Raw genomic sequence first — 13,209 nt, 5'->3', positions numbered from 1 at the left:
TTAATACTTTTTATTAAGTTTTCAAAAGCAAACTCAAAGAAGAACATAAGTCAAATTTCCAAAAACAAAGTCCACTTAAACATAAACTCTTGCATCCAGCATCTTAGTGTTTTCTTATTTACACTGCGCTTTGTCGCACTCAGACTTCCTTCCTTCCCTGCTTCGGCTTTCACACATTAACACCTACTCCTACAGATTCTTATTCACCCTCCACCCACATCACAAGATTTAAGTTAATCCTGCTACAGTTTTTAAACTTCTACAATTATTCTGTATGTATACAACAATTTTATTCCACTCCTCTTCAAACTTTGTTACTTTTTGATGTCTAATCTTATTAGTCATTTTTGCCAACTCCGCATATTCCCAGCTTTCTAGATTTTCATCTACCTTTTTCTTTTTCTCCTCAGCCTGTGACCTGATGACCCTGGGGATATTAGCCTTAGTTACCTCCACCGGATGTGCTTCTGCCAACGCCCTGCAGTCTTTGACAGATGCCATGCACATCCCCCACCTCTTCGTACAGCGCAACACAGGAGGGTCCCCACGGACAGCTTGCCACCTAAATCCTAGCCTTGAGGAGGACGAATACACGCTAGCAGCCAGGCCGCCTGTTCGCCTCAATGATGTTATGCTGAAGCTAGTCACCGAATTGCGATGGCAGAAATTTATAGTGTTCTATGACAGCGATTACGGTAAGTGCAATGAATCATTTCAGAAACATCCCCTGAGTCTCCATTTCTTTGAATGTTCTGTATCCTCTCTTTCCGCCAAAGAAAATAGACCAAAGACATGTTTTGGTATGGTACTTTGGGTTTTTTGTGTAACCAACGGGGAAAACGTGTTGAATGGACACACTTTTTTCTTGCTTGCTTTCTTTCTTTTGAGTGAAAGGTTGCTGTGAAAACTAATTTTCAGCCAGACTGCAAGTTGCTTAGCAACACCTTATCAAGACAGCTGAAGTTTGATTCATCTCACAATTTTTCAGTAAAATATTAATAAACTGTTGACACTGATTGGCAGGGTTCATATACTGTATGCAAGGCAGTACACAACAAGAGTTCCTAAACCATTCCTCTGTGATCTGCTTCTTTTCAAGTCTCCGTGTTGCTTGCTTTAAAAATTAATTTTCCGTATTGCCACATGTGTAATTTATTTCTTTACAGCATTTCCCCGACTTCTCCTTTCTGGACTGGATAGCACTGCAACCTAGTCCTCACATGATAGGATTAGCATTTCCTCTGTGTCATAGGTACAGTCCACATGATGAATTTATTTCTGGCGTGAAACTTCAGACTTGATCTCTGCTGCCATGCTGAAGTGTTGGGAGTGCAGAAACTTCTGTCTAAATTAAATGAGATGCCGTTCATGTAATAATGAGCAATTTTAGCTTGTGGCTTTAAAAAAGTGAGTAGTGGGCACAGAGAGGGAGCAATCCAAAGCAGAACCCATGAGACTCTAACCTTTTCACCTATCTGAGGTCCTGACCTGAGTTGCCCCCCTCCTCCATGCTGGAAGAAAAGCTTCCATTAGCACAAAAGGGAGGTTTTCTTTCAATGTGAATAGATTTGAGCCCCTTATTTGCAGTTTCTTCTCCTTGGTAGATGTGCCCCTTAGAAAGATGGTGTTGGAAGCTGATATCTGACTCACCCATCTTAGGCCATATGTTTTGAAAGTATACTCTAGTAGCATAATTTTTCTTTGGAAGACATAGTCTGTCAATTTTGGACTTGTGATATTTGCAAATGTGGGGTCAAGTGGATGAGAAAGGTCGCCCTGTAGATGTTTCTGCTACAATGAGCAACTGGGAGAGAAAAAGATATGGCTGCCAATGAAGAGGTGATGTTTCTTAACAATCAACACTTAACTAGGCATTTTATTAATCTGATTTAGGATGCACAACAACAACAGCAACAACAACTTATTTATATCCCGCCCATCTGGCTGGGTTTCCCCAGCCACTCTGGGTGGCTTTTAACAAAATATTAAAATATGTTAAATGTTAAATGTTAATGTTAAACATTAAAAGCTTCCCTAAACAGATGTCTTCTAAAAGTCTGGTAGTTTGTCTTTGACATCTGATGGGAGGGCATTCCACAGGGTGGGTGCCACTACCAAGAAGGCCCCCTGCCTGGTTCCCTGTAACTTGGCTTCTTGCAGCGAGGGAACCACCAGAAGGCCCTCAGCACTGGACCTCAGTGTCTGTGCAGAACAATGGGGGTGGAGAAGCTCCTTCAGGTCTACTGGACCGAGGCCATTTAGGGCTTTAAAGGTCAGCACCAACACTTTGAATTGTGCTTAGAAACGTACTGGGAGCCAATGTAGGTCTTTCAAGTTATATGATCTCGGAGGCCGCTCCCTGTCAGCAGTCTAGCTGCCGCGTTCTGGATTAGTTGCAGTTTCCGGGTCATCTTCAAAGGTAGCCCCACATAGAGTGCATTGCAGTAGTCCAAGTGGGAGATAACTAGAACATGCACCACTCTGGTGAGACAGTCCGCAGGCAGATAGGGTCTCAGCCTGTGCACCAGATGGTGCGGGTAAAAAACTGCCTTGGACACAGAATTGACTTGCGCCTCCATGGACAGCTGTGGGTCCAAAATGACTCCCAGGCTGCACACCTGGTCCTTCAGGGGCACAATTACCCCATTCAGGACCAGCATTATGGTATAGGAAGAGGAACTGGGTGTGAAAAGCCCCTTTGTCACCTTCTGCTGTTTCCTGAATGACAACAAGTCTTGCATTACTCATGGCATCTAATTTCTAGAGCACTGATATTTTGGAAACATATCTGAAACGGGGGTTCTCAGTTTTGCACACTGCAGAAAACCTGGTTGCTGTTGTTGGGGAGTGTGGTGAACAAATCACAACAGAAAGGGGCACAACATATATTCTTAAGGCCACATACATGCTTGCGGTTGGGCTCAAAGAAGTCTGTTTGTAGCAGCAATAGTGGATACCGTACTGCTGTCCCTGGAAGCCTGTCTGAGACCCTCAGATAAAGATGATCTGTTTTTGTTTTGCACTAACTAAAATAGCTAACGTACACCCTTACTTTATTTTTTAATTTCGTTTGTGGTGTGGTGACCTTGGACAAGCAACTGACAATTGTTTTGGTTTATTTTTGTGCATTTATTTCATTTAAAATACTTGTATTCTTATTTAAGTGTGGGCGGGGGGAACATTTCACATACAATTAAAATACAGTACAGTTAAAACTCAAACTTATAATCATTAAATTCTGCTAAAAATATAAACTGCATTTTTATTTTTTAAAAAATCTGCACACTTTGTTTGGAAATAATGAACTGCATGTATTTGTGTTTGCATTTTACTGCATTGTGAAGGAACTATTGAATAAGCAGATGAAGAGAGCATTTAGAGCTGAGAGAAACATGTTTTATATATAGTAAACAGATAACAAAGTGCCTAATTTTGCCAACATTATGCTTTTGTTCTACTCTGTGGCAAAGCTTCAGTATAATTAAGAGTGGGGTGGAGGGGCAGAGAACCTTTTAAAACCAAAATGGATCCATTTTTAGGAAATGCAAAGATGCATTTAAATGGCAAGTTTGTGAATTAAAACTAGTTTTGTAGGCATTATGGCTCTATACCACTTTAAAGTGAAGGGACTATGAAAGCCACCTTTTCAATTTAGGCACTGGATCCAATTTTGCAAAAAATAGATATGCGAATACCTCACTGAAATAGTAGAACATGTTCCAGTTCTGATTCACTTCTGTTCCATTAATTTCAGTGGGGCATATAAATCCAATCCTTTGGATGCTTTATACTCAGAAATGAATCCAACTGAATTCAATGGAGTTCTTAGGAAATGAGCATAAGATTGTGGCCCTAGTCCCTACTGATGGCTACAGAAATGTTTGGAGAGTAGATTATTTTTCTATGTAGAATAATCATGCCAAACCACTCTATTGAATTAATCCCCATTTCTATAGGGAAAATCAGTCATTGGTGAAGTAAGAAATGGCTGTGGAAAGAGGCAGACAAGAAGAGAGAGAAAATTAAGGTAGATAGAAAGTATAAAATATGTCTTTATTTTAAAGATGTTTGAGAGGAACAGGGATATAATGATATTTATTTGTAAGGTTTCCGTTCTGTACCAGCTAGCCTGGGAGTAAGAAAGTTACATCTGAATAGATGCATATTATAGAATTGTGCTGTGGATGTTTGTAAAATGTTAGGCAGGTTGAAGGATGATACGACTCTCTGGGCATCAAGACATCTGTGTGTTGAGTTAATATGTGGTTAGAGCAGTTAGATAAATATTGGAAAAATTTATATATCAAGGAAGCACACAGTCCCATTGGTCATCAAATTGTATTTCTTCATTTTCCTCTGATAAATTATTCTTCAAGCATCATACATGCCAAGCTTTGTTTAGGAGCAGTCTGGTGTGATACACACACACCCACCCACACCCACCCACACACATCCCTACTTGTGGCACGAAGACATATTACACTACAAAGCTTGACTTGCATTATGCCTCTTTGGACTGCAACTTGGATCACTTGGTATACTGTTTTCGTACAGTACAATATTCAAGTTGATACATTAATACAGGAATGGACTACCTGAGTATACAGTACAGCATTTCTAAATGCTTTCCTGCAACAGTGCAAATTCAGTTCTGGTCAAACTTTCCAAAACCCAGGGAAACAAACTTCCGGATGAAAACTGATAGGTGAGGCTGTGTGGAATCTTGAGAAAAAACAATGGAGTTTTAAAAGCGTGTTGCAAATGGGAGTGCTGTGATATTATGTGAAGTTAAAATATGACTGTTTCTCTGGATTTGTAGAGCTTGGTCCCTGTTGCCTAGTAACTACTAAAAACTTGCCATCTGCCAGTAGTTCCTTAATTATTTGTCTAGAATATGAGATATTGGATCTTTGCCGAAGTTCACACAGGAGTTTCAGTGTAGTGCAAAATAGGAAGTATATGATGGAATATGGTAAACTAGGCAGTGGACTACAGAGGCCTGGTGCACAATCATATTACTCATATTTACTGTATCACCTCAAGATCAGCTATTGATCTCCCATGTCACATTGCAGAGGTAGGCAATATGTCTGTGCTACTAGTACAGGATGTTTTGCTGGGAGCTGGTATGCTTAATGTCAGCACACCTCGGATATTCATTTGTTTTTTCTAACTCTTCCTTTTAGAAAGCATAGAGCATGTTAGCTACATGGGAGTGCCAGTGGCCTTCTGTCTAGGCACTCAGTTAGGTCCACAATAAGGAAAGACAAATCTGTTCCACTTTTCTCACTTTTCTAGTTTTTCAAGCATCAGTTTGCCACATGTCCACATAATTAAATAAAAATATTTAAAAATGAAAAATTGTCAACATTTTACTGCACATTTCTTCTAATGTACACATTTTTCTTAGCAACTTTGCCTATTAGCTACATGTTTGCAAGCAGTTTCCTTCAGCATAACACATATATCAGGCATGTCCAACAGGTCAATCACGATCTACCTTAAAAAAGTTCAACAACTTTGGCTCCCCCCCGCCCATGGGTAGATCACAGTATTTTAATACTGTGAGTAGATTGCATTCTCTTGGGAGTTGGATGTGCCTGACATATATAAACTAATATAAACATTTTCGTGCATACTTTCTGCTAGTACAGTGATACCTCAGAAGTCGAATGGAATCCGTTTCAGAAGTCTGTTTGACTTCCAAAACGTTCGGGAACCAAGGTGCAGCTTCCGATTGGCTGCAGGAAGCTCCTGCAGCCAATCAGAAGCCGTGGCAGACATTTGGGTTCCAAAGAATGTTCGCAAACCGGAACAGTCACTTCTGGATTTGCGATGTTTGGGAGCCAAAACGTTCAACTGGCAAGGCATTCGACTTCTGAGGTACGACTGTATATGCATTCATCGACACCTTTTTGGGGGGGTTGGGGAACTACATCACAAAATTTGTGTGAATTGTGAAGGGCTCCTGTGTTTCAGTTTGCATATTGTTCTGGGATGTGCAAATTAGGTAGGTTCATGCTAAAAATGCAAAGAAAACTGAATCACTTCCCCATCCCTAGCCTACACTTGGTTAGTTTCAGTGGATTCCCCTAGATCATTTAACTGTAGCCTTCTTTCGTTTTCTTCCTACACACTTATATATAGGTCTTGGGTGGAATACTAATCAGGGCAACAACATGATTTTAAACCTTTATTTCTGACACATTCTCATAGCTTTACCGTAAGCTTTTGCCTCGGTTTTTTCTTTAATGCATTTGTAGCTGTCTGGAAATGGAAAAAGAACCCTTCTCTCCACGCCCCCGTTCCATGTTGAGTTTTGTTATGCTGTCAGTTTTCTTTTTTAAAAAAAATCTTCTGACTTCTAATTGAACAATTTGATCCGGAAGCCATTGTGCAAATGGTATTATGCATTTCGCTTTTATTCCCAGTTACTTGTAACCGCAACAGCACTCTGCGTAATTAGGTTACTTAATTTAAATGTGGATTTTCTCATTCCTGTTAGTATTTTTATTTAGCAATGCTCACGTAACATTAAAAATGTAATTGAATTAGGTAAAATCTCAGTGAAAATGTTACAGATAAATTGATTCCAGTATGTACCTTTTTTGTGATTGACTGGAAACATACAATCAAAGACTGAGTTATAAACTCCCTACATATATATGAGAAATTCCCTCCCTCTCATTGAAGAGCACAGTCCTTCAGCTCTGACTATTGCTGAAGGAAATGTGGTATAGTTGTTAAAATATTAGACATGAACCAGAGAGACCTGAGTTTGAATGTGTAGTCACAACATGAACTTTGGACACTCACTGTCTTTCAGCCTGTTATCTCAGAAGGTTGTTGTGAAGACACTATGTACAATGCCTTGGTTTCTTGAAGGAAGGGCTGGGTAAAAATGTGAGGAAGAAATCACATTGGGGAGTGGGGACTGTAGCTCAGTGGGGGAGTCCATTCATTGCATGCAAAAGATCCCAGGTTCAGTCCAGGGAGGACTGACTGAAACCCTGGAGATCTGCTGCCAGTGGTGGTAGGGAGTGTGGATTCAGTTTCTACCTCAGATGCCCCAAAGGACCAAGGCCATGTCCACATGGGGATATCAGGACCAGTGAGCTGCCTACCTGAGGCAGCTCAGCTATGACCCAACTATGACCAAATGAGGGAAAATATAGGGAGAGCCGCTGCATCAGGAAGGAAGCACATTTCTTTACACCAACAGAGCTTCTGGTTCAAGTTTGTTTGCTGTTAGCAATGAAGAGTCCCCTTTCTCACTGCACTTCACTGGTTATTGGTTGCTTTCACATTTGCCCGGGATTACATTGGACTAGATGACCGACAGGGCCCCTTCCAACTCTACAATCCTAAGATTCTATACCCTGCAGTTCTCTAGTTTGTATTTCCTGGGTTGGCCCACCCATGACTTTGCAGGGGATGGGTCTGAGGTAAAACAAGACTACTCTTTTCTCCTGGGAAAGGAGGTCACTACCCTAACTTCATGAGTGGGGCAAGAACTGTGTACAGCAGGGTTTCCCAAACTTGGGTCTCTGGGCTACCATTCCCATCATCTCTGACCACTGGTCCTGCTAGCTAGGGATGTGTGATGGCCTGGGACTCGGGCTCGGACTTGGAACCAGAGAAGTCTCAGTCTGCACCGGATCCTTTGCCTCAGGCATCATCTGAACCAAGTCTGGGGCCTGATCCTGAAGAGTCCCAGTCTGCACAGGTTCCCCTGCAACAAACACTAGCTGGGCCGAGTCAGGGGCCTGAGCCTGCCCTGGCTCCAGATGCGGGGATTACCTCGTTGCCTTCAGCTGGGCCATCACTTACAGCTGCTCCACTACTGGTTGGGTCAGAAGAGGCTGAGGCGGCTTCTGGGTCTAGTAACCCACCAACGTCTCCCGAGCTGCAGAGACTAAGGTCTGGGAAAAGGAGAGACCTGAGTACTCGCAGGAGGAGTGCTCGCCTCCGGGCGAAACAGGGAGGTGAGTCACCGGGGAATCAGGACCGTCCATTACCCCAACAAAGATAAAAGGCTATCAGACCCCGCCCCAGGTTGCGGGAGCAACATTGCTGTATGCCTGATCCTGCCTGAGATCCTGTCCTTGCCCTTGCCTTTGCCTGGTTTCCTGCCTCGTATCCTGCCTTGGCTCTGTCAGACTGACTCCTAGTGGAACCTTCAAATTCTGGACCGGTCCTGGACTGCGTTTCTCAGGTTACCCCCAGGCCCAGCACAGGATGATGGGAGTTTTAGTCCGAGTGTGGGAAACCCTGGTTTAGAGTCATTTTGACAGCAATACTGAATCAGTTTTCACATTACAAGAATGGCATCGTTGTTGCTTATTTCTTTCCTTGGCTGTCCGCCCATGTCACTCAAGTAATGTTAGAATGAGAGAGGAACAGACAATGCCCCGTGCCAGTGTTGTCATTGGGAATGGAACATGCTGGTGTAGGAAGTAACCTACACTATCAGTTGCCTCCCACCTTTTTGACTCTAACATTACTGGTGTGGCATCACTGCTGCTTCCATCATTAAAGAACTAGCCTCCGGACACATAGATTTGACTGGCTCCTCACTGGATCCCCTATGCCTATTAATAAAACCCTTTATAAAATTCCGATGCAGAGGGACACATCTCAAAGGCATCATCATCTGTATTAGCATGCACTATAAATACACTTTCAGAGAAGAGGGATATTATCTGGGTTAGTTTAAATTCAGAACTGCAGTGTTATTAGACAGAACAATTTACTTAACACTCAGGAACCAGGAAATGACAATGTTAATTGCCTTCAAATGTAAGATCATAATTCAGTTTATTCTGAAAAATACACGTTGATCTTTTAAAGAGTGTAATGAACTCTGTGGAGATGGATATCCAGCGCACTTATTTTGAATATGCGAGAGCTGAAAAATAATAACAGCAGCAAACCAGTGTACAAAAGGTGAAATTATAAATCCTCTGCGGTTCATCTGGGGAGGGGTGAGAGGGCGAAAGGTAATGTACAAAATGGCAAATGGCGAAAAAAAGCAGCGATAGTAGAATAGTAATCATGTCATTTCATGGAACGATTAAGCAAAAATTATGTTTGAAAGGGGCAGAAAAGCAAACTTTGGCCTGGTTATAAGGCAGCGATCATCAGCTCAGTGCCCTTTGTATGTTTGGTCCTTTATTTATTCATTATATCTATAATCTACACAGAGGGCATTTGCTGGGGCCTCCACACCCAAAGAGTCTCTCTGTCTCCAGGTCCAAGCCTCTCCCCATGGAAAAGGGTGCATCACCGGCTGCAGATAGGAGGAAGAAGAGGCCTCACCATTTCCACCGCAACGCGGATGCTTGATATCACACGCACACACCTGCACGTAGTGCGTGTGACGTTGCACGTCTGCGTTGCATTGGTGAGCACCCACAATCCTAAGGGTGAGATGGCGCCCCTATCTGAGGAGGTTGGGAATGGTGTGAGAGAATTACTGGCTTGTGTGTCACACAAAATATAGGCCCAGGAGCTTCCAGAATCCTTGCAGTAGTACTGCTGGGGAAACCTTATGTAATTTATATTTAAACCTCAAGCCCCAATGCTGCAGCTGCTTGCCTTCCCACTATCACTTCATTAACTTTTGTTTCTTGATAAAATTAAGCAAACTGAAAGCCAACAAGAATCTTACAGGATGCCCAGCACAGTTCCTAATGCCTCTGTGTTAAGTCCCCTGTCAGAGATTTTAGGTAGGGTGGAGTGCATTCTAACCTTAATTTATAAAAGCTTGCTTATTTTCAAGTGCTGAGTGCCAGCTACAGTTGAGACTCAGATTGGCCCAGTTTAAAAAATGATTTTAGCTAGGCATCTGTCAGGGTACTGCCGTCGGAGCCAGAGGGAGAGGGAGGAGTCCAGAGGGATTCCAGAGAGCGTCCCGGGAGGGAGAGAAGCAGCCCGTCTTTTGGGGAAGGAAATCAGCGTAGCACCAGTGGAGAAGGGGGGCAGATGGGGGAATCGGTGAGGTGACTCCATGACTCTTTGTCGGAGACCAGCGGGGAGAGCACTGGCCCTCCGCTGCCCACACCCTCCTTGCGCAGAAGGCTTCCACGCAGGGAGAGTAGGCGGCGACTAGGCGTCAAAGAACTTTTATGCTGGAAGAAGTTCAAGAAACTCCTACTGACGGATTCTGCCAGCGATTGAGACAGCCACAGGTGAATGGCTGTCCGGACAGTGAGAGTTCACCCAGGTAACCCAGCCAGTGGTGGTGCCGATTTACACACGAGCAACCCCTAGAACCATTACAGCATCGGTTTATTGTACAGCACAACTAGCATGGCTATCGCAACACCAGTTAAATAACAACAACAACAACAACAACAACAATAACCATAGGCGCCGACTCCATGGGGCCTGAGGGGGCCCGAGCCCCCTCAAAAATTTGTTTGGGGGGGCTCTGCCCCCCCAATAATCTCGGCCGTCCCTCCAGCAGAGCGCCGCCGCCGTCCCCCGCCTCCTCCCCACCTGCTCCCTCGCCAGCCAGCCAGCCAGCCGCGCGCCCTAGCCGGAGAGCCCCGGCCGTCCCCGTCGCGCAATCGGCTGGATCTCCCTTCAGCAGGCCGTGCTCACAACTCGGCCCAGGGACCCCCCAGCAGTGGATCTCCGGCCCAGCTGAAGAATCCGGCAACAAGCTCCCTCCTCCCCAATCGCTCCGGCTCCGCCGAAATACTTTAAAACTCACTAATTTTCATCTAAAATTTAGAAAACTTCCCGGGGCAGGACCCCGGTATGCCCCCCCCCAATATTTTTTATAAGTTGGCGCCCCTGACAGTAACTAAATTAATTTATACCCTGCCCACTCTGGGTGGCTCCCAACCAAAAAGTAGTAAAATTTAATACAGTGGAAGCTCGGGTTGCGGACGTAGCCCATGACGGAGCATTCGTAACCTGCAGTGCCGTGTCTGCGCATGCTCGTGATGCGATTTGGTGCATCTGCACATGTGCAAAGCACGATTTAGCACTTCTGTCTGGTACTTCTGGGTTTCCTGTGGTCCGTAACCTGAAAACACGTAACCCGAAGCGCCTGTAACCCGAGGTACCACTGGACAACATCAACCAAAAAAAGCTTCCCTGAACAGAGCTGCCTTCAGATGTCTTTTAAAAATCACATAGCTCTTTATCTGTTTGACATCTGCTGGGAGGGCGTTCCACAGGGCGGGCGCAACTACTGAAAAGGCCCTCTGCCTGGTTACATAATAAACAAAGTGGTTACATGATGAAAAGATACACTTAATAAAATCAACCAAAATAACACGAAAACCCCATCAGACAGCATTAAAATGTCTGACTCATTTAACATGGTTGGATGAAATTCCATGCAACCATCTCAAATCCGGCTACTCACTAAGCAACAAAAAATGATTGCCAGAGAGAGAGATTGGGGCGGGGTCAGAAACATTTTAAATAAATCATTTGAATTGACACTTTGGGATAATTAGTCATAAGTATGTATTCCTTTGATATACGTGGAGGGAAACAATAAATGAAGGGACCGACCCTTTACTACCTACCATATATACTCGAGTATAAGCTGACCCGAATATAAATCGAGGCACCTAATTTTAGCACAAAACCTGGGAAAACTTATTGACTCGAATATAAGCCCGTTCACCACACCATAAACCTCCTTAAGGGCTGGAGTGTGTGTGTGTGTGTGTGTGCGCGCACATGCGCACATGTGCACATGGCAGAGGGGGTTCTCTCTCCCCCCCATCCCTTCCCATCCCCTTGCCTACCTAGGTTGCTGCTGAGAGGCAGAGGCTGGTGGCAGCAGCGGCAGAGGAAGAACAAGCAGCTCGAAAGGGCTGCTTTTGGGCTGCTCGTTCCTCCTCTGCCGACAGCAGCAAAGGCGGAGGAAGAGGAAGGAGCAGCGTGAAAGGACTCTCACTCGAGTATAAGCCGAGGGGGGGGCTTTTTCAGCATAAAAAATGTGCTGAAAAATTCAGCTTATACTCGAGTATATACGGTATAAAGCACAGGTGCATAGCTTGTGTTCCTGTGGAATCACCCTTCCAAATCCTGGTTTGGCTCTAAACTTCTACTTGTATGAACAGAAGATCCACCTGCTCACAGTGGTGACTCTCATCTCCCACCCCACATGCCATTCTGAAAGAGTAGAAGGGGCTGGAGTGGGCTGGAGTCAACATCTCCCCCTGACACACCCATGCAAATAGTGGCAGGGTGTTGGACTCAAGTTACGTAGATCATGAGAACAAGATTCCACAGCCTGTGACAACCCGAATCATATATGGTGAAAATGGTGACTCCTGTATCAAATCCGTATCTCATCTGAACACATCCTCACTTATTTCTGATAAATCTTGGAGTCTGATCAGCTTCCAAGTCCCAAAAGTGTATACCATGCTTCAACATTTTGTTTTCATACTGTTTCAGCCAACTGTGCTGACTACCAGACTTTGCCTGCTCCATAAAACATTTCTGGAAGCCCATTATCCTCCATTTGGAGCAACTTGGAATAATGCATAAAGACGGCTAACAAAATACATAAATCAAAAGGCATTAAGCTAACCTGTCCTTATGTGAGCTGCTGGGGTACCAAGTAGCAGACTTAGCAAAGATTTTAAGAACATGCTCTCTAGGTTCTAGTTTTTTAAATCACAATGAGGCTCAGACTTCTGCTGCGTATGGTAATTGTTCGAAAACTTTTAGCTGCAAAAATCAAAATTGCTGAGCTGTTGATATTTCCTCTTTTGTTCCTTCTTCCAAAACTGTCTGGGAGGATCTCAGTATTTTCTGCACGGTAGCAACTAAATGATGTTTCTATGTGCTTTTTCCAGAGAACCAGACTTCTTGGTAATTGAAGATCTGAATCTGTCCTAAGTTTTGTCCATCACCTGTTCTTTCGTAGCACAAGGGACATGTTTGTGTCTTTATCTTTGCTTTGACATAGGTGACATCAAGCCATAGTGCCAAAGCTTTCGAAAGATGTTTCAACCATGAAAAATGCAACCATATCAGCAACATGTACATTGACAGAGACATTTTTCTAAACAAGTCTGAGGCTGGAAAGGAAGCATTAATCCTCAACTTTATTATTTCAAGTTTGAATAGGTAGGGAACCAGCAGACAAACTTTTCAAACTCCCCTGGTAGGATTACCCTACAGACTTGACTTTCCAGTCATGCTTGACTCTTGAGTCTGTATATGACATTC

General features: G+C 43.8%; 1 protein-coding gene across 6 annotated transcripts in view; it reads left to right on the top strand.

The window, feature by feature from the left end:
* The window catches only part of GRID1 (glutamate ionotropic receptor delta type subunit 1), a 722,825-nt gene that overhangs the window by 312,880 nt on the left and 396,736 nt on the right, over positions 1–13,209 (top strand). For all 6 annotated transcript variants that reach the window (XM_082222335.1, XM_082222336.1, XM_082222334.1 and 3 more), the window contains exon 3: positions 411–695. In XM_082222335.1, the coding sequence (XP_082078461.1) occupies positions 411–695 (285 nt within the window). The remainder of the gene's footprint in view (positions 1–410; positions 696–13,209) is intronic.

This window comes from Podarcis vaucheri (genome assembly GCF_965113315.1).
Source record: "Podarcis vaucheri genome assembly, chromosome: 5".
NCBI classification, from domain to species: domain Eukaryota; kingdom Metazoa; phylum Chordata; class Lepidosauria; order Squamata; family Lacertidae; genus Podarcis; species Podarcis vaucheri.
The sequence above is the reverse complement of the archived record's forward strand: the minus strand, read 5'-3'. Positions and strand labels throughout refer to the sequence as shown.